The following is a 21,981-nucleotide window of genomic DNA, read 5'->3' as shown; positions in this document are numbered from 1 at the left end:
TGACCTTGGGCAGTGCAGTTCACTTCTCTAATCACCTCATCTGCGAACTGGGATGGTGGCACCTTAACAGAGAGATGATCAGGACAATGACTGCCTGTAGCTTGAACAGTGAATATGAGTCATCCCCCGACCCCGCTTTGTGCTTTGATGGAACCTTCCATAAGGGCCTTCCAAAAGCATGTCCTTTTCTAGAGTGCTGTAGTTGGATTTTTTTTTTTTTTCCATACTGGGGGTTGAACTCAGGGGTGCTCTGCCACTGAGCTACACCCCCAGTCCTTTTTATTTTTGGAGACGGGCTGTAAGTTGCCCAGGCTGGCCTCAAACTTGCAACCCTCCTGCCTCAGCCAACCAAGTCACTGGAATTGCAGGTGTGCACCACCATGCTCAACTCAAGGGTTTAGATCTTGGACACCCCCCCAAAGGCCCATGATTAAAGGCTTGGTGCCCAGGGTGGCACTTTAGGGAGGCGGTGGAACCTTTAAGAGGTGGGGCCTAGTGGGAGGTCTTTAGAGACATGCCCTTTTCTATGAGGACTGTGGGACCCTGGGCTCTTCCTGTTCCTCTCTTTTGCTCCCTGGCCAGGAGGTGAGCAGTTTTGTTCCATCATGTACTCCCACCATGATGTGCTGCCTCGCCACAGGCCCAAAGCAACAGGGCCAACTGGTTATGCTCAAAAGTGGGAATGTGCAAAAGTGGGAACCAAAATAAGTCTTTTTGTCTTTTTAAGTTGATTACCTCAGGCATTTTGTTATACTGACAGAAAGCTAATATGACCCAACTCCAACAAAACTCTTGTTACCCTTAGACCTCAGTGTTCAGTCCTAGCCCTGCTCATCCCTTGTCTCCTAGGTCTCAGGCTTCACTACTCTTTTCTAGAATAAAAATTCCCATTTCTCAGGAAGAGTTCAACTAAGTATTAAGAAGTTCACTAGACATGAAAACTAATTGCTATCTGGTGCAAACCTATAATCCCAGCAACTCAGGAGACTGAGACAGGAAGATCCTAAATTCAAGATCAACCTGGGCAATTTAGCAAAATCTCAGAAACTTTTTTAGATTTTAAAAAGGGGTGGGGGCTGGGGATGTAGCTCAGTGGTAAAGTACCCCTGGGTTCAATTGCTAGTATCAGAAAACAAACACGCACATGCAAAAAAATTCTAATTGATACCAAGTTATGAATGACTGATAACTTCAAGTCCAGGACACGTTTGTATCTTGAAAAGAATTCTTTGCACGCAGCAGGTGAACAATTATTTCAATGACTGAGATATAATCTCTAGTGAGTTCTGTGAGACAGCCGGCAGGAGGAAGAGAGCTGCTGGCTGATAAACACACCAAAGTTTGCCACGCAATGAGCTCTCTTTCTGGTCCCATCTCCTTTCCGTCCCAGTGTTCTCCACTGGTAAGACGCAGTATTTTCAGGCCTGAGACGGAAGCCTCCCAAGTTCAAATCCAGCCTCAGTGACTCAGCAAGGTGCTAAGCAACTTAGCAAGGCTCTGCCTCAAAATAAAGAATAAAAAGGGCTGGGGATGTGGCTTAGTGATTAAATGCCCCTGGGTTCAATCCCTGCTAGAGGAAAAAAAAAAAAAAGAAGAAGCAGGATGAGAAGGAGGAGGGGGAGGAAGGGGAGGAGGGGGAGGGGGGAGGAGGGGGAGGGGAGAGGGAGGGGGAGGGGAGGGGGGAGGGGGAGAAGAAAAGAAAACCACCTCATGAGGTTCACGGCTAGCTGCCTAACCAGCACCCACTGTTCCCAGTCCCCACTCCCTGAGCCCTCCCTGCACTCCACACCTGGCCTTCCTTCTCGCTAACAAAACTAAAAAGTTTTTCTTTGGGTTTCAGGTGAGATACTTGTTTTTCCAACCTCCATGGAAGCTGGAGGTAGCCAGGAGACCTGGTTTTGTCCAGTGAGAAGTGGCCTTCTGAGAGGACTTTCGCTTTCCCTGGCAAGATTGGCAGGGGTGCCATTTCTCCCCTCTTCTTCATTCCGTAAACATGAATGTGGTGGCAGGAGCCACAGGGGACATCTTGTGACTGTGAGGAGAAGCCAGAGCAAATGGAGTCACATTGTTGAGTTGTTAAGTCATTATCAGAAAGTGCCTGTTTTCTTGTAATTTGAGAAAAATTAACTTCCTTTTTATTTAAATCATTATACTCAGGATTTTCAGCATTTGTAGCTAAATACCAGTTGACTAATACACCTCTCCTCTCCCACATTTGTCCATCCACTGAGCACCTGCTGGTTGTGCCACTGTGTTGAATAAGTTGAAAACTCGTCCCCAAAGAATTTTAAGATATAGTAGGAGGAAGTTTCGATTTACATTTCTCTAATTACTAGAGATTTTGAACATTTTTTTCATACATCTTTTGATCATTGTACATCTTCTTCTGTGAAGTGTCTGCTCAGTTCCTTAGCCCATTTATTGATTGGGTTTTTTTTTTTGGTGTAAGGTTTTTTGAGTTCTAAGATTTCATCTCACGCCAATTAGAATGTCTATTATCAAGAATACAAGCAACAATAGGTGTAGGATGTGGGGGGTACACTCACACATTGCTGGTGGGGTTGCAAATTGGTGCAGCCACTCTGGAAAGCAGTATGGAGATTCCTCAGAAAACTTGGAGTGGACCCACCATTTGACCCAGCTATCCCACTCCTTGGCCTATTCCCAAAGGACTTAAAATGAGCATACTACAGTGACGCAGTCACATCAATGTTCATAAGCAGCTCAATTCACAACCAACCTCGATGCCCTCTAAGAGATGAATGGGTAAAGAAACTGTGTTATATATACAAAATGGAATATTACTCAGCCATAAAGAAGAATAAAATTTTGACACTTGCAGGTAAATGGATGGAGTTGGAGAATATCACACTAAGTGAAATGAGCCAATCCCAAAAAACCAAAGGCCAATGTCTTCTCCAATAAGTGGATGATGATACATAACAGGGGGCGTGTTAAGGGAAAAATGGAAGAACGCTGGATTGTGTAGAGGGAAAGGAAAGGAGAGGGGGCGAGGGGAAGGAAAGATAGTGGAATGACTAGACATCATTACACTACGTACATGTACGATTACATGAATGGTGTGACTCTACATTGTGTACAACCAGAAAAGTAAAAAGTTGTACTCCATTTGTGTATAATGAATAAAAAAATAAAGTTAAACATCCACTCAACCTCAATCCCCGCCCCAAATCTACCAACTTAAAAAAAAAAAAAAGATATAGTAGGAGGATGTAGAAGCCAGGGGCCATATCAGACCAGGGCTAGACAAGGAAAGTTCCTGAAAGAGGGGCTGCTGGGGGTGAGCCTGGACAGGCCACAGGGAATAGTACGTGCCAAGGCACAGAGGCAGAGGGCACGGCCTCCCAGCAAACAACTGGCAGGAGGCGGCTCTGGTGAGGAACGGGACTCGGGGAGGCCAGAGGGCAGTCCCACACTATTCCCTAGCACATTGCTGTGCCAAACCTTAGTCACCTCTGGCTTGTTCTAGACTCTTCTTCAAGGTAGGGCACCTTGTTGCACAACTCCAGGGAGGAACTGTTCCTCGACACGGCCCAGGGCTCAGCAGTCTGACACACCTCGGGTTTGTGTCCTCCACTGGATTGTGAACCAAGTTAGGATGAGGACTGAGGCTGACTCAACTCTGTGTCACCTCTATCCTATACAGGGCTGGGCGCAAGGCAAAAATGATGACCAGGTGATGATGACAGCGATGATAAACAGGAGCGCCAGGCCATGCTCTAATAGTTACATGCTCCTCACCACAGCCCTACGGGGGCTCATCACGGTTGTGCCCATTTTATAGGTAGGACTACTGAGGCATGGCTGGATGTGGTGGTGCACACCTGTAATTCCAGGAGGCTGAGGTAGGAAGATGGCAAGGCAGAGGCCAGTCTGGGCAACTGAGGGAGACCCAGTCTTAAAACAAAAGACAGAAAGAGCTGGGATCTAGCTCAGTGGCTATATCCCCTGGATTCAATCCCCAGAACCAAAACAATAGCCCCCAAAACAGAAAGCTCCGGGAGCACACAGCTAGGAAGTGGTTGAGCAAGGGTAGCTGCTCAGTCCGGAAGCTGACACTTCTTCCCAGGCCCTACTCATCAGCATCAGGAAAGAGGCCACAAAAAGTCACCATGGTGCTATGCAAATGATGCTGACTTGGCTTATCCTTAGTTCCTGGTGGCGCTGGATTAAGTGTCCTCCTCGTCTAGGGAGCTTACTTGGGCAGTTTTTGGTTTGTTTTTTAATACAGACTTAAAAAAACTGAGGCAGCCCAGGCTAGCCTCGAACTCCAGGCCTCCAGTGGTCCTCCTGCCTTAGCCTCCCAAGCAGCTGTGACTGCAGGTGTGCGCCGCTGCCCCTGGCCTTCTAGGGCAGATTTTCCACCCTCTGGCCCATGGGGAAGAGGGTGGCAGAACCATCACAGAGGCAGGACCTGAGGGAGCCCCTTCTCTCTTAATGTCCTTGTCCCATCCTGTCCCCATCCATGTTTTTGCTAGAGAAAAGATACTTACAGCTTTTTAAATTTGACAGCCAGCTTAACACACAGGGACAGAGAGTTCGTGATAAGGACAGAAGACAGTGTGAGAGAGATTGCAGAAGAACTTCTAAAATCTCAAGTTTTGAAAACGTGACTTTCAGTTGGGGTGTGCAGCTCAGGCGGAGAGCACGTGCCCAGCACGTTCATGCCCTGGGTTCCATCCCAGCACCGCAAACAGAACAAAACAAGGGACTTCTTTTGAGCTAAGATGGGCCGTGGGGAGCTGAGACAAAGAGAAGCAAAGAAAGCAAAAAGGGGAGGGAGAACGTGGCGAGCTGCCTGCGACCTTGTAAGGAACACTAAAGCCGCCTTGCTGAAAGCAGTCCCTTTACCTGGGCTGGCGGATGCCCTGTGGGTGACTAGGAGCCGCAGCTCTCCGCGTCTCTTCCTTCGTCTTGGATCTGTGTCCTTGGTTACCTGGAACTCTGGGCCACGTCCCTGGGAGGCTCTGCACATGGCCAAGCTCATCATTTAGGGTTCTTCTGAAAATGGGACTGATCTCAATCCCCGCCTTGAAGACGCACGTGAGATTTGCAGCATCTTGTTTCAGATCCCTGGACCATCACCCCCTTCCAGATCACAGGTCTGACAGATAAACATCCTGAGCTACGAAACTGTCCCCTCCAGAAATAAGGAACTTCCCTGGAGCACCTCACAGACCCCAGGGGAGAGAATGATCAACCAGGCCATTCTACATACACCTCTTGCCCCCTGCCCAGATTCTCCCTCTATTTATACCTAAAGCTGCTGTCAGCTCCAAAGACGGGGCTGAGATGTTGGACCTCATTTTGCCTTCCCGATATGGCCTTATTCATTGAAGCTCTTCTGTTTTTCACTGTTACTCTTTAAACTTGGTTTCAGGGGCAGGTGGCTAGAGCGGGCTTGCGGGACCCCTCGAGTCAGGCCTCTGGCCTAGGATTCTGGAAACAATCGTTTTCTTCTGCAGCGCTGGGCATGGAACCCAGGGCTTCATGCATGCCAGCCAGCGCTCTCCTGCTGAGCCGCGCCCCAGCCCCTTCCTAAGCTCTCAGTCTACACAGGTCCTCATCTACGCAGGAGAAAACTGAGGCTCAAGCAGACCAAGTGCCCTATCCAAGGCCTCCCAGCCTAGAGACTGAACTGACTCTGACCCCAGCAGGGAGGCCGCGTTCCCCAGCCACGCCCTGGCTGGCCACCCTGAGGCTCCTGCATCTTAGGCTGGTCCTTCAAGGAAATGGCATGCCTGACTCTGCCATTTTTCTCCAAAAACACCAGTCCTGCTGAGTTGGCAGTGGTGCCAAGGCCTCTACACCCACACATTTTGCTGGACTGGATTTCCCCTCTGGTCAGCCCAGATTCCCTGAGCCCTAGGTCATTAGGGCCCACTAGTCCTCTGTCTCCCTCTCTCCCTCCATCTCACGGTCCTCCCAGCAACCAGAGGGAGGCGAGTGGGGATCACTGCCCTGCTTCACAGACGGGAAGCAGGTCTGGAGACGAATGGAACTCACTCGAGGTGGAAACCGCGGCGCACGATGGTTGGGGTGTCTGCCCGAGTTCATGTGCTGGACACTCAATCCCCCTGCCACTGTGCTGGGAGGCGGCCTAGCAGGAGGCGGCTGGGCCCTGCAGGCTCTGCCCTGGTGAGCGAATCCACATCATCTTCGTGGGAGCGGGCCAGTGGCTGCAGGAGCGGCCTGGTGAGGAAGCGAGCTCGGCCTGGCCTTGCGCTGTGGTCCTCACCCTCCCAGCTCTGAGCAGGGGACGAAGTACGAGGGCCCTGGACAGAAGCTGGCTTGCCAACCTTGGCCTTGCCAGTCTCCAGAAGCATGAGAAATAAATGTCCTTTCTGAAAACCCCCGTCTCTGGTGTGCCATGATAGCAGCACAAATGGACAAGGCGGTCCTGAGGCAACTCAGGGTCAGGCATCTCCCAGTCGGCCACGCCCGCCCCGTTTCCCCCCAGAATACCTGGTTTCTCTGCTCCTTCAGGAGAGAGCCTGGGAGGGGTGGGCTGTCTGCTCTGCTCTTCCCCAGGCCCCCGAGCTGCCCCGCTCTGCTCAGCCTGGTATCCAGCTGGAGAGTGGGATGGCAATACCTGCCCCGAGGGCCGTGGGGGTCAAATGGTACCGTGCCCCTAACGAGTCTGCAATACTGGCACTTAATAAATCCAGCCCCCTCCCTCTTTGCAGGCACAACGTCTCCTAATTTGGCTAATGATCACATTACCCTGGGAGCACGTTGCCAGTGCACGTTCCTGGGACTCTCCCTCCTTGGGGGCTTTTATTTGTGGATCTGGTATTAGGTGTGAGGTTAGGTCGAGGGCGTAGCGCAAGGAAATCTGTGTGGTGACCAAGGGTACCACATGCTAGGTAGAGTGGGGTCCACTCAGATCCCCAGAGCCTTTCTCCCGAGTTCATGGTAGTCTCCCAAGTGGGTCGCTGGTCCCGGCCTCCTCTCTCCAAACACTGCTGGGTTACGCTGGGCCTCGGTTTCCCCATCTGCAGAGAAAACTGGACTACCTCTGCAAGGTTCCTCCTCTGTGACTCTCTAGGAGACTCATGGTCCCCTGCAATTAAATTCCTCAGGTTAATCAATTTAGTCACCAAAGAACTTGAGGAGATAAACTTAACAGGACCTGTAAGAGGGCCTAGGGTAGCACGGACCTATCCTGTGGGGAATAGCAGGCCCTTAAAACGCTCCAGAAGGGGAGCGCTGGGCCCGGCGCTGCCGCCCTCCTCGGTCCCCCTGGGAGCTCGGTGGCGTGCACTGGCTTATCTAAGGCTCCCGGAGGCCTGCAGAGAGAGGGCTCTTTCACGTCACTTCATGCAGGGGCGCCGTCCAGCGTCTCTGAGCACTGCTTTGGGAAGTGCTGTCTGGACGTCCCGATGTCCTGCGGTCAGCTTCCTCCCACTTAGGACAGGCCTGCGTCCCCAGTGCATCTTCTCTCCCTCTGTCTGTCGAGGAGGAGACGGGACCACACACGGCCTCTGGGGACCAGCAAGCTCAACAACAACTGTCTTCTCAGCAGCTCTGGACCCTGAGGGGTGGGTAGTGTGCCCTCTCAGGTGCCCTCAGTTCTCAGAGCAGAGGCTGCTGGGTAAACCCCGAGGGCCTGGGCCTGGCGCTGCCACCCACCCACCCTGGGCCCTGGCACGCCACTTCCCTCCTCGACCTACCTTTCCTCATGCCCAGAACAGGATCGGGACCTCTAGTGGGCCTGTGACGACCACACCCTGAGCCAGGAAGCAAGGCCGAGAGCGTCTTGCTTCACCGGGTGGCTTGAGCCACTTGGGCAACGGGGGCGCACAGCCCACTTCACACTTCACCTCTCAGCTCAGTGATCTGGGGCAAAATCACTTTACTTGCCTAAGCCTCTGTTTCCCCTTCTGTACCATGGGTGGCCAGGGCCACCCTGTGCAGGGCTGCTGTGAGGGATGAGTTAACAGGGATCGGAGGTAGGCACGGTGGGCAGCCTGTATCCCAGCTACGAGGAGCCTCGGGCAGGAGGGCAGTCTGGGCAGCTGAACAAGGCCCACTTCAAGATCAGATTGAAGAAGGGCTGGGAACGCAGCTGTCCGGCCCACGCCCCAGGACTGAAAGGAGGAAGACAGACCGAGCGCCCTGGGAGCGGGCCCATGGAGCTCTTGTCTCTTGTACTCTAGCCCCTGGCTCGGAGAAAATGCTTTACAGGAAGAAACCACAGCAGGCTGAACGTCAGAGCTTAAAGAAACAGGCAGCGTCTTCTCCTTCCTCCCTAAGGCGGTCCACGCCATCGTCCCCTCCCGCCACCTCCCCTGCCTCCCGCTTCCTGCCCCAGCCCACATCATCCCCTGCTCCTCAGGAAGGCGCTCTCTCCCTCCCCCAAGTTAGAAGTCCACAGTGTCACAGCCAGGACATTCAAACCGAGGCCCAGATAGGGAAAGGGACTTGGCCAAGGCCACACAGGGAGGGGTCTGGACATGAATTTCAGATCTTAGAACACCAAGTCCAAGTGTGAGAGGAACCTGCTTTGGCTTGGGATTTGAGGATTCCCCAAAGGCTCAGGTGTTAGAGACTTGGTCCCCAGCACTACTAGGAGGTGGTACAGCCTTTAAAAGATGGTGCACAATGGAAGGTCTTCAGGTGACTGGGGATGTGCCCTTGAAGTGGGCTTTGGGACCCCAGACTCTTCCTCTTTCTCCCCACGAAGAAAACAGTTTTGTTCCACCAGACACTCAAACCACGATGTGCTACCTCACTACAGGCCAAGCTACGGGACCAACCAATCATGCACTGGAACCTCCAAAAATGAGCCAAAATAATCCTTTTTTCTTTACAAGTGAATTACCTCGGTTATTTCATTACAGTGACAGAAGCTGACTAGCACAGAACTGCTGAGAGGGAGAAGGAAAACACCATGCTTCACCTCCTCCACTGTCTCCTCCCACGTCAGTCCAGGCCACTTAATGATGGGTCACTACACACTGCCCAGCCAGCTGACCCAAACCAGACGGACCCCATGGCCACAGCACAGCCAAGGATGCAGCCAGGGGCTGCCCCTGAGGAACCCAGGACGGCGCCTAGACCAAAACAAAAAGGGGCAAAATCGAGAGGGATACCCAAGTTCTGAAATGAGAGCTGTGCAGAAAGAGGACGAGCAGGACCAGCTTGGGTACTGTTCATATCAAAAGATCTAAAGATTAAAAAAAAAAATAACCTGAAAGGTAAGTAAACACACAGCATCTGGTCTAGCACATAGTAGGCACACATCCCCCCTGAGTGGCAAGATGGGCCAATAAGGCAATATAGCTACTGGGCAGAACTAACATGGCCTGAGGTCATATTAACAAAAGCATAGAGTCTGGGGGTGAGGAAGGCGACCCACATCCCACCATGTTTCATTCTCCAACTTGGGTTCATTCCTGAGTCTTGCACAGAATAGGATCTGGACAGACCAACAGAATCCAGAGGTGGTGGGAGGTACAGAGACCACATCTAAGAGCTGGAGGAGCAGGGTCTCAGCCTAGGAATGAGTACGACACAGACAGGTCAAGTCTCTGCAGGGCCACTCTAGGACAGAAGGACCAGGTAGGGCCGTGAGCCCAAAGGGAAGGGTCAGGACCTTCGGGTGTCACCAGGACAGCTGCCAGCTCAAAATCTATTAAAATTTTTTCTAAAACCAACTGCTTTGGGGTGGTTGGTCCTAACCACCTTATCACATGGGGTGGCAAACTCAAGAGTGGCAGGGGTTGGTATACCTGTCCCTTGGTTCATAATTCATTAATCTCAAGCAATGCTCTCCAAAGTACAGGAGGAAAAGATTAGTTCATCTATTTCTGCTTAATTTTAAACAGTTCATAACATATAGTTCAACCTGAAATGTACCCTCTGCCCCTGCCACACACTGCACATCGTATCTGCTAAATGGGGTCCCCAGAGCCACGCGATGCAGACAAGTGTACGGTGGCCACATCTCCCTTTTCTCTGCATTCAGACTAGCACCATATACTGCATGTACAGGAGCTTGGTTGGGTGGCCTTGAAGCTCCAATGGTAATGCTTTAACTGAATCAGTCCCCTTAGTGGGGACAAGTGGTTCCAAAGGGTCCCTGCAAAGAAATGGCGGATAGAGATAACTCTAATCATTGAAGAACAAGCACGTAACAGGAAAAGTGCAGGGCAGACCAGCCCCTGCTCCTAGTTCAAGTCCTTTGTCAGTTCCATTACCATGTTGAAAACAATGGTCAAATGACATTGCAGACATCAAACAACAGCTCACTGGAATGACAAGCAGATGAACGGTGGTCTCCCTCCACCAGCACTGGTGACGAACTTCACTCCCTGTGTGTGCTGGGTCTGGAGACAGGAGCTAAGGGCCAGTAGACATGTAAACACAGATGATCCTCAATTTACGATAGGGTTAAATCCTGATAAGTTCATCGTAAGTCGAAGGCGTCGTAGGCTGCAGGTGCGTTGGATGCCCCCACCTCCCAGTCGTCACAGCTTAGCAACACAGCACCCTGCAGAGCGTCGGCTGTTTCCCTGGTGATCACAGGGCTGGGCGGGAGCTATGGTTGGCTGCCCTACCCAGAGCTTCCAGAGAGGACTGAACTACATATTGCTAGCTTGGGAAAAGATCCAAATTCAAAGAGTGGGGTCTACTAAATGCATATTACTTTGGTAGCATCATAGGGGGGAAGTCATAAATCTATACTTAATGTAGAGGTTGGGGGTGCCCAGAGCCCTCGTACGCACTAGGCAAGCCCCACTCTCCTGCTGAGCACGCCAACTCCAGGCAGGTTATTCCTCGAGAAGAGCCTGATCACGAAGTTGGGCGAGCATCGCGCTACATCTTCAGACCTCACTAGACACTAGGGAAAGCTGTGTCTGCCCGGTGTTTTGTTTGTTTTTTGTTTAGGTGGTACCAGGGATTTAACCAAGGAAAATTCTATCACTGAGCTACATCTCTAGCTCTTCTTTATTTGGAGACAGGGTCTCACTCAATTGCTGAGGCTGGCCTCAAACTTGTGATCCTCCTGCCTCAGACACCTGAGTTGCTGGGATTATAGGCACGCGCTATAGTGTCTGGCCCTGCTTTTTAGGTCTACTTAGAATTTGTTCCAGCCAGGGGCAGAGGTGCATGCCTATAATCCCAGCAACTTGAGAGGCTAAGATAGGAGGATTGTGAGTTCAAGGTCAGCCTCAGCAACTTAGTGAGGCCCTAAGTAACTCAATGAGACCCTGTCTCTAAATCAAACATAAAAAAGGGCTGAGGATGTAACTCAATGGTAAAGCACCCTGGGTTCAATCCCTAGTACAAAAAATAAACATAGGTAGATACATAAATAAATAAAAATAAAATGGACTAGGCTGAGCGCTTGGCCCGGCTGGGGGGTGCAGGGGCACCTATCATCAGCCATTTGCCTGCCTCTCACCTGTCCATCGCCTGCCTTACTCCTATCCATCACCCAATGCACGAGGTTCACCTCCCGATCTTCCGACAACAGTCAGCAAACTGATCGCTGACTGCCAGTGGAGCACCAGCTGCCTGCTGTTGCCTGGAAGTTCACTGTTACAGTACCTGCAGGTTTGATTACATGTGGCTGCCGCCATTTTGAGACAACAGCCAGGCCCCGTAGGACCCCTGGCCGGACTGACTGAGCCCTGTCTCCAGGATCCCTCAGCCCGACTGATCACTCCCTGCCTCTGGGGCCCTCACATCGACTGACTGCTCCCTGCTGCCAGGACCCCCAGACCGACTGACTGCACCCTATCACCAGGACCCCAGACCAACTGATTGCAACCGGCCTCCAGGATCCTGCAACCACACCAAACACACCCGACCTCCAGGACCCCTGCCTGACCAACCGCACCCTGCCTCCAGGACCTCCAGTTGACCACGTCCACACCCTGAGCTGCAGCTCCCCATTTGTCAACACGTTTTGAAGCCAGAGCGGCCATCTTGGATAATCCTGGAAGCTGTAGCTCCGATCTTTAGGTGGGGCAAATCCCATCCTGAGACGCCTGCTGGAGACTTGAAGCTCATTGTCAGGTACCTCTCATGCATCAGGCTACTAAACACTGGGAGGTTTCATTACTATATGACTGTTATACTGTAGATTTTCTTTTTTCTCCTTATTGAAAAAGTTTTTTATTTTTTTACTTTTCTTGCTCTCTTTTCCATTTGTTTACCTGTTCCCTCAGAGTCTCTTTCTCCCTTTTTTGCATGCTAACATCTGATTTCTTTTGATTACACTCTCACCCTTTCTATTATCTAGAACTTCTGTATATTCTTTTCTAATCCCATTAACAGCCACATTCTACATCCCTCTGCATCCTCTTTGTCCTCCATTTGAAACTGCAGACCTTATTGCAAACCTATTTGTTATACTGAAGATAATATTTAAACTCATTCTGTTTATTATGACAATTTTGTTATTGTCCTCATAGGGGCTATTTGGTCTAGGATTGCATAGTGTCTGAATTGGGCACTGCTAATATTGATTTCCCCTTAAAGAAAGGGTTTTGGAAACCTATAGGGCCACTATAAGCCTATAGGGGGAAATCTGCAATATCCAAGATCTGCACTGCTAGAGGGGAAGATACATGAACAACATGAAAAAACAAGGTAAGAAAATGATCCAAACAAATCTAGATTCTATATTAATAGAATCCAGTGACAGTATGGTAGAAGAAATGTCAGAAAAGGACTTCAGGGCTGGGGATATAGCTCAGTTGGTAGAGTGCTTGCCTCGTAAGCACAAAGCCTTGGGTTCAATCCCCAGTACCGCAAAAAAAGAAAGAAAGAAAAAAAAGGACTTCAGATCATACATGATTAAGATGATTTGCAAAGCAAAGGATGAGATAAGAGAGCAAATGCAGGCAATGAATGATAATACCAATAAGCTGAAAGAGCAAGTGCAGGAAGCAAAAGATCATTTCAACAAAGAGATAGAGATTCTCAAAAAAAACCAAACGGAAATCCTTGAAATGAAGGAAACATAACCAAATAAAAATAAAAAGGACTAAATATAAGTTTGAAGATTAATGGGAAGAAAAAAAAAAAAAAAACTCTTTAAAACCTTTCTGAGATTCTGATCTCACTTGGTAGATCTAGTGCCTAGTTAGGTACTCATTAACCAGACACACACACAGGCACATGCGTATGTACCCACACACACCTCTCTCACTGTGAAATCTCAGTCTCTGTCGCCTCGATATTTTTTACCTTTTCTCTTTGCTTCCCCTCCCCCACCTTCCATAAACAGTGGACAACAACAAAAACCACAAAGACGCATCCAGTGTAAGCACCTGTCAGCTCCTCCATGTCAGACCTGCCTTCGGTTCCTGCCTGTACCCCTCCCTGACTCTGAGACCTCAGGCAAGGCACCCCCATCCTCCACTCCCCGGCTTCAACAACCTGGCCTGGAAAGAGGGTTGGTCTACCACTCAGTCGCAGTCCAACGAGGAATAACCCTGTCTGAAATGGACAAAGGATCTGCACGGACATTTCTCTACAGGGTATTTACAAATGGTCAACAGCACCTGAAAGGATGTTCCCCATCATTAGTCACCAGGGAAATGCAAATCACAACCGCAGTAAGATGCCACTTCACGCCCACGAGGATGGTTGAGGTAAGATAGGCACAGTAACAAGTGCTGATAGGAATGTGGAGAAGCTGGAGCCCGCGGACACCGCTGGTGCGACCGACTGTAAGAGAGTCTGGCAGGTCCTCAGCATGTTAAGCAGATCTACCGGGTGACCCAGGAATCCCAACCCCAGGTCGATTCCCAAGAGAACTGAAAACCCATATCCACACGAAGACTGGTACGTGAAAGCTTATAGCAGCATTATTCAAAATAGTCAAAAGATGGCAACGACAACATGCCCATTCACTGGTAGATTGATAAGCCAATCACTGCAACGCAGTGTTATGCAGCCATCCAGGGGAAGGACTAGATCCATGCCACCATATGAATGAACTCTGACGACAGTAAGTCAAGTAAACCAGTCTAGAAGGACCACAGGCTGTGTGACCACTGATATGAAATATCCAGAAGAGACAAGAAGGTGAGCTGTGGGAGAGGGAAGGGCAGGTGACTGCTGACGGACGTGGGTTTATCTTGGGGATGATAAAAATGCTCTGAATTAGATACTGACAATGGCTACACCACTCAGTGAATATACCAAAACCCACTGAATTGTACATTTTTGAAGAGTGAATTTAAGCTGGGCACATGAGTGTCACCCCAGCAACTCACGAGGCTAAAGTTCAAAGTCAGCCTCAGCAACTCAGTGAGGCCCTAAGCAACTCAGCGAGACCCCGTCTGAAAATAAAAAATCAGAAGGGGAGGGGACGTGGCTCAAGGGTGAGGTGGCCCCGGGTTCAATCCCTAGCACCGAAAAGAAGAAGAAAACAAAACAAAACACAAGGATAAACATCACAGCGTGTGAATCATCTCTCAGTAAAGCTGTTATTCGAAGAAAAAAAAAAAAAGATGACCAAGACGTCACACAGGAGACTGTGCAAGTCAACTGCGGAGGCGGGCAGGGCACTGCCCAGCATGGTCCCTGGGTGTACCCAGCATGAGAAAAGTCCCGGAGCAGGGCCCTGGGAGGACTTCAGGGCACGTGTTTTCCAGGGCTACAGCAGAGCGACTTCTAGGAATTTCTGGACCAGGAGGGAGTCTCGTTTACAGGTCAGCTTGGTTTGGACCCTGAACAGAATGGCCCGAGCTCCCTCGGCACCACTAGCCCAACACACGCTCCTGACCCGCTAGTGCGGACGCTTAACTCTTTGGAGCAGTTTATAAATGAGACAGAAGAAAATACGGAGCACCTGACTGTAACCTTTCTTGTGCCCCTTAAAGGAAAACAGGCTGCTCGAGGCCTCGAGCCAGGTGCTCTGAGCAGAGGTGGCCCAGCGTGGGGATGACTGCCCCGAGGAGCGAGGGGTGGCCCAGGGAGGGCAGAGTGGGGATCCGGGGTCCGTCCCCTCAGGTGTCCACCAGAGCCATCCACCCGCGTCCCAGGGCCCAACTCTCTGCTCACTGTCCCCAGGGCCTTTAAGCCTGAGGCCGGAGGAGCTGGTGGCCTCCGTACTCACTGGCCAGGGAGCAGAGGCTGAGCACCCGGGGCCAGCACCCTGCCCTCCTGGGTTCAGCGTGAGGCAGGGTGAGAAGGGCCTGGCCTTGGGAGGTCTCGTCAGAGCCTTCACTTCACAAACAGGGAAACGGAGGCGCAGCAAGGTCAAGGGGTGATCTGAAGTCCTGCACCAAGCTGGTGACAGAATCATGGGATGGTCACCTACCAGGCGCAGGCACAAGCAGGCTGGTGGAAGTCTCAAAACAACCCCGGGAGGTGAATATTTGTCCCTCCTGATTCCCCACGAGATAGAGGCAGAAGTTCTCGGCCAGCGGGGAAGATGCAGAGCTGGGATTCCGACTGGGTCCACCCGGGAAGCACACGACGCCACGCCTGGGGAGGCCCCAGGCTCCCTGATGCCCTTAAAAACCAACAGCCCCCCTGCCCCCTGTCCACCCAGCCCTGCGTCCCATTACCTGGGTCCCTCGGCTTGTCTGAGCAGCAGGGCGAGCTGTGAGCAGACTGGGTGGATGCGGCTGGGCAGGGGAAGGAGAGGCCGGCGCGTCGTGACAGAGAGGAGGGCGGGGCCACCATGGCCATGACGTTGCCCCTGGGCCCCACTGGCTCACCAGAGTGGCATTCCTTCCTGCCAGCGCTATCGGCCCCAGGTCTTCCTGTCTGACTTGCCTGTTTCCCACAACACCCAGGAGGGGGAGAAGGGGGCAGCTGCACACTGGGCCACCCCTCGGGCCACGGCTGTGCCCTTGTGCTGTAGGAGGCAGGGAGGCTGGGCCAGCTGGGCCACCCTCAGGCTGTGCCAAGAGGTGGGGGTGTGTCTCAGGTACCCCTTCCACTCTGTGCAGCTGGTGAGGCTGATTCAGGGCCCAGTCATGTGTCCCAACCCGCTCTGCAGGTTGGAAGCCACCGCCAGGTGCCACTGCTCTTGGTAGACAGTAGTGGAGTAGGGGTCAGGGGAGGAGGCGTGGGGCCAGAGGACCCCTGTAAGTGGGGACTGCCAGCGCCCTCTCCTAGGGAAGAGACTGGGCTAAAGCCGGACAATTCTGGAAAACCCCTCTGCCTTGCACAAGAGCGAAAAGCCAGGTCCTGCCCAGAGGGGCGGAACGACGGACCTCATCGCCCCTGAGCCGGCCTCTGCCCTTCCCGCACTCACCAGCCACTCTGACAGCAGGACAGGAAGCCAGAGCACCCCGGCTGCAGGGGAGACAGGCGAGGCCCAGGGGGCCAGGCTCCCAGGAGGGCCTCCTGGAAGAGGGGTCATCCAGACTCTCAGGCCAAGGCAAAGATCTTGGAATCCCCTTGATCCTTTGCTCTCACATATTCTACCTATCAGTTCCTTCTGGAAAATTCCATCAGCCCCACCTTTGCTGTATCTCCAGTCCAGCTCCACTTCCAGTCACCATGCAGGTGATACTATCACTTCTGTCCTGCTCCTCTCTCCCCCTCCTGTCCATTTTCATCAGGGAAAAAGGGTCCCGTTCAAATCCAAGTCAGCTTGCACCTCTCCCCTGCTCAGTACCACCCCACGGTACCCAGCTCTGCCTGGGTCATCTGCCCACACCTCTGGCTCTCTCTGACCTTGATGTCCGTGACTTCCTCCCTGACTCTGCCCAGCTCCGCTGGAATGTTCCCCAATCCCTCCAGGCAGGCCCCTCCTCAGGGTCTTTGCACCAGCTGTTCCAGCTGTCTAGAATACTCTCCCCCTAGAAAGCCGCCTGGCTCCCTCCTTCATGTCTTGGCTCCCTCCTTCATGTCTTAGGTCTCTATTCACATGTCACCCACTCCCAGAGGCCTCCGCTGGCCACCCAGTCTAAGCACCACCTTCCGTCACCCGCTTCCTTGTTCACCACCTGCCGTGCTATATATTTTGTCCGGTGCACACCTATGATCCCAGTGACTCGGGAGGCCAGCCTCAGCAACTTAGTGAAACCCAGGCTCAAAAAACAAACAAGCAAACAAAAAAAGAGGGCTGGGGATATGGCTCAGTGGTAAAGCACCCCTGGGTTCAATCCCTGGCACCAAAAAATAATTTTTTGTTGTTGTTGTTGTTGAATGCATATATGAACTGAAAGGTCACTCGTAAGAGCCTTGCAGGGAGAAGGGCCATTTGCACAAGGCTTGGCGGTAGGGCGCTGTTGTGCTGGAGGTACAACAGGGAGACCCTGAACAGGGGTCTTAGAGGCTGAGGAGCAGGGAAGGGCAAACCAGGAAGCCAGACTTTATCTTTCGAGCAATGTGCGTACCTAGGAGGCATGCGACCACGTCTAGACCAGATCTACATTTCAGACACTTGGCTGTTACCGGCTTTGAGGGGCAGGGATCTATGTGAGTGCCAGCCAGGGCAGGGCCAAGGGGACTACAGGCAGGATCATGGGGACATGAGAGCTGTGCGGTCACAGTGGCCACTGGCCACATGCGGCACAGTCATTCAAGTGTGTGAGGCAGAAGTGAGACGTGCTGAGTGTACAACACACTCTGGATTTCAAAGATGCGGCTGAAAAGACATTCAAAATGCTTGCTAATCACGTTTCTGTACTGACAACCTGTTAAAATGGTAATATTTTGAGCTAGGCAGGATGGTACATGCCTGTTTTCCCAGCTACTCAGGAGGCTGAGGCAGGAGGATTCAAAGTTTGAGGCCAGGCTGGGCAACTAAGCAAGACCCTATCAAAATAAAATTTGAAAAGGGCTGGGATTTAGCTCAGTGGTAAAGTGCCCCTAGTATCTGACGGATAATATTTTGGATACATTGAGTTACTGTGGCAAATGAAATATATTCTTAAGAATTTCACTGCAAATTTTTAGTAGCTATGGAATTTCCATATTGCTCACAATGTATTTCTATTGGATGACTCTCATTTAGAGAGAAAACAAATCGACAGGGCTTAGTAACTGAAGGATTGCAGGAGGGACATCCTTTAAGTCTCCTCTCTCCTCCAACTGTTCTTTTATGAAGAACAGGGTCCAGAGACTTACCTGAGAGTAGTTTTCAGCTCAACACAGTACAAACAAAAATTCCTATCTTCAAATGCAATTATGGTATTTGCTGGTAAATGGATAGAACTGGAGTCTATCACGCTAAGTGAAATAAGTCAACCCCCAAAAATCAAAGGCCAAATGTTCTCTCTGATATGGGGATGCTAACACACAATAAGTAGGGGGGGGAGGCACAGAAGTTCATCGGATTAGAAAAAGGGGACTGAAGGAAGGTGGGGTGGGCATGGGAGAGACAGTGGAATGAATCAGTTCACATATGAACACACGACCAGTGAAACTCCACATCAAGTACAACCACAAGAACGGGAAGCTACACTCCATGTATGTATGTGTCAAAACACATTCTGCTGTCATTTATAACTAAAAAGAATAAAAAAAATTCCTATCTCCAAAATAAGAACTATGTAGAAATGAAACAAATTGATGATAAAAGCAATGAGTCTTCTGTCCCCAGAAATATGTAAGAAACTTGAGCACCATTCTTAAGCAGGGGAGAGGAAGCGAACTACATGATTCTCAAGGTAGCCTCACACCAGTAGCCTCAGCATCACCTGGAAACCTTCTAGAAACGCAAACTCTGAGGCTCCATCCCAATCCTACTAAATCAGAATTCTGGGAGTGGGCTCTACAATCTGTATGTTAACGAGCCCTGACCAGGTGACTCATGCCTGCCCCCAGTTTGAGACCTAGTGGACTACACACGCTTCCTACCATTTGAAGCTTTAAATGCCTGCCCCCCAAAACTATTCGTCACCTTCTGTCTGCTTCCTAGTTCCAGCTTACGACACCCCCGCTCTGCTCCTCCAGCAGCTCCTCGCTGTGTGTGGACCTGGCCCAGGATGAATGCACCACCTCAGGGCATTTCCTGTCCCTCAGGCAAGGGCGACAGATGTCAAAGGCCATGACGCACCTGCCAGAGAGGCCAGGGAGGTCCCAGCTCGGCTCCAACCTGAGTGACCTCCCTGCCCTGGGTGCACATGTGTGCGTGCGTGATTCACAGGGCACTCTTCACCGTCCTGCGGCACAGCTGATGGCCCCGGGGAGCCAGCTCAGCAGATGAGCGTGGCATCTGGCTTCCCTGCATTCCAAAACCGCAGGTCAGGCTGCCTGACTCAGCAGGCACGTGTGCGCTGGAGACAACAGCTAGACAGCCTGCCTCAGTTTCCCTATCCATAAAACGGTGAGGCAGCAGGCCCCCAGCCTGGGTGAGGACACGTGTGTCCAGGGCTCTAGGCAGTGCCTAGTGGCAGTCTCTCCAAGCCTCTGCATTCTCATGAGGCAGCCAGGGGGTCCCTGGGGCTGGTACTCATGTCCAGTGGCTGTAGCAGGAAGAAGGTTCGCCTACTAGGAGCACCCAGGAGCCTGGTTCTTCACACGTGTTTTTACTTGGACACTAAAGGGACAGGTGCATGGGCAGAGCCTGTCTTAACCACCTGAGAGCATCTATGAAATAAAGCCTCTAATCCAGAGAGTATTATGCCCATTTCACAGATGAGAAAAGCGAGGACTACAAAGTTTAAACGATTTGATCAAATTCACATGCCTGGGAAGGGGCTGGGGCTTTTTCTACTCCTCCACAGGGAAACTCCAAGTTAACCGGCAGGCTGAGAAGCCCCTCTATGTGCTGTTTAAATATGTATTCAAAGTTTAAATCTGGCTTCTGTCCTATGCTAGAATCTTTGCAACTGTCTGTTCTTTGAGAAACCAGAGTAAACGCTATTTGAGATGGAACTTAAAATATTCCTACATCTAGATCAAGCCTGACTCACTCTGGACCTGCAGGCCTGAGTGGATTCATCTGTAAAATGGGCCTGAAGAAAACCTGCCATGGCTGAAGGCAGAAAGTAGAACCTGGTAATCCTGAGAGAATTTAAAACATTAACTTTTAAAAAAATAATAAAGTGGAGGGAAAAATCCTAACTCATCCTCACAAGGGCAAAATGAGGAATTTAGATGCAACAAACTTCCTACTTTTTTTTAAAAGCAGAAAAATCCCTTGAACAAGTAAGATTTAGGACATCTTATGAGATCAAAGTGAATGTTGCTCCATTGTATGTAAACGGAATTGTACAGTAAGTAACCTTTTGGGATCGCCTTCTTTCACTTAGACTAATTCTTGCAGATTCATCCAGACCCTTCCACGTTCCCCATATCTATAGCTTGCTCCTTTTGGATGCAGAGTAGTATTCCATGGCGTGGAAGGGCCATAGTGCTCAGTCATTTACCCACTGGTTGTTTGCAATTTGGGACCATTATGAATAAAACCACTATAAATGGTCATTTCTCTGGGAAAAATGCCCAGGACTGGAATTGCAAGTTGCATGCCCAGTATTTTAAAAAATGGCCGTATTCATTTCCAGAGCGGCTGGACCATTCCATGTTCCCACCAGCAAGGGATGAGGGTCCTGTTTCTCCACATCCTCACCAGGTGTGGTGCTGTCACCTCTTCCGTTTCAGCCATTCTGACTGATCCACTGTGCGCTTCCCTCAAGGCTGGCAATGCGGGCCCTCTTCCTGTGTGCTTATTCGCCACCTCTGTGCATCTTCTTTGGTGCAATGTCTGCTCGTGTTGTTTGCCCGGTTCCTAATGGGACGGCTCGTACTTTGCTGTTGAGTGTTAGGGATTCTTTCTATATGGCAGATGATAATCCTTTGTCAGCTCTGTGGTGTGCAAATTTTCTCCCCGTCTCTGGGCCACCCTATGAAAGTGCTGACCAGTCGTTCTCTTGTCTATTCACAGGTCCCAAAGGTCAGCTGAAAAGCCATTCTTAAGCACATTTTACAGATGAGGACTCCCAGGCCCAGGGGTTAACCCAGGGCTGCAGATGCACCAGGAGTTTAGGGGCAGAGGTGGGACAAGAACCTCAATCTCCAGTGCTCATCTCTGCTCCTCCCCTCATCCCAGATGGATGCCCACTGCAGTAAGCAGCCACTGCCACTGTGCCCTGGCTGAAGTCAGACTAAGGAGAGGGACTTCTGCTCAGAGGAAGGGCCAATCTCCAAAAAGGACCCTGTGTCCAGCAAATAGGAACCTTCTTGTAGGTGAGGGAAAGGTCTGATCTCGGAGCAGCTACCCAGTGAACTTCGCAGATCAAGGCACAGAGAGGTTAAGTAACTTGCTTGAGGTCACACAGTGACCTAGTGTTAAGGTTTGGGGGTTCAGTTACCAAACTCCTTACAGCTCCTCCCTGTCTGCCCTGATACTCACTTTCTATAGAGGAAAGAAAGTAGAGCCATCAGATGAATTCCATGGGTCCCAGAAGATAAATATTTGGCTTTCAGGAAACAGGGGAAAGACTTTCCTTGGAGAAAAGTAAGTGGGGACAATCATGGGAAGGTGTCTTCTTTCCTGAGGACCACAGCTCCACTAGAGAGAGGAGAGAACATGGGTAGGGGGTTTGGGGTCAATTTCCTATGGTCATGTTGGGCTCTGAGGTCCTTGGGGTTTTATATGCAGACAGTAGGACTGGGGTGAAGAGAGAAATGAAGAAAGGTCCTTACCACGTTGGGTTGAGCTGGGCCCTGAGTCCTTACAGGCCTGGCCCAACAGAAGCAGCCTCCTTCACAGGGCGGAAGCAGCACAGCCAGACTCTGCTCTCCACTGTTCTGGGCAGGGGTTCCAGCAAGCGAGCTCCAGGGAAATGGGAAAACAGGGTGTGCAGGGCCGGGCAGCCTGGATGGCCATGCTCAGGGAAAAAGCTACGTTCCTGGTCTCATTTTGAGGGTCTACTGCGAGCTTGCTTGAGCCCAGCACACAGCTGGGGTTTTAAGAGCGGATAAGATGCAGCTCCTGACTCCGTGTCCCTGGGCTCATCCAGGAGCGACGCTTGGCAAGTGTCTTAGTTGAGAGATTAAAAGCCATCATCTCTCAGCCAGAGACTGCCC

The 21,981-nt window shown here is 51.0% G+C and overlaps 1 protein-coding gene across 3 annotated transcripts in view; it reads right to left on the bottom strand.

The window, feature by feature from the left end:
- Tmem40 (transmembrane protein 40) overlaps positions 1 to 21,981 on the bottom strand; it is a 48,328-nt gene that overhangs the window by 16,431 nt on the left and 9,916 nt on the right. Inside the window, exon 1 of one of the 3 annotated variants that reach the window (XM_047535027.1) lies at positions 15,558 to 15,761. The exons of 1 other annotated variant lie outside the window; for it this stretch is intronic. In XM_047535027.1, coding sequence (XP_047390983.1) covers positions 15,558 to 15,681 — 124 coding nt within the window. In that variant the 5' untranslated portion in view covers positions 15,682 to 15,761. Of the gene's footprint in view, positions 1 to 15,557; positions 15,762 to 21,981 lie in introns of those variants that run through there. One more of the 3 variants, XM_047535029.1, reaches the window with a different exon arrangement.

Source organism: Sciurus carolinensis, chromosome 19, assembly GCF_902686445.1.
Source record: "Sciurus carolinensis chromosome 19, mSciCar1.2, whole genome shotgun sequence".
Classification (NCBI taxonomy): Eukaryota; Metazoa; Chordata; class Mammalia; order Rodentia; family Sciuridae; genus Sciurus; species Sciurus carolinensis.
This window is presented reverse-complemented; position numbering and strand designations above follow the sequence as displayed.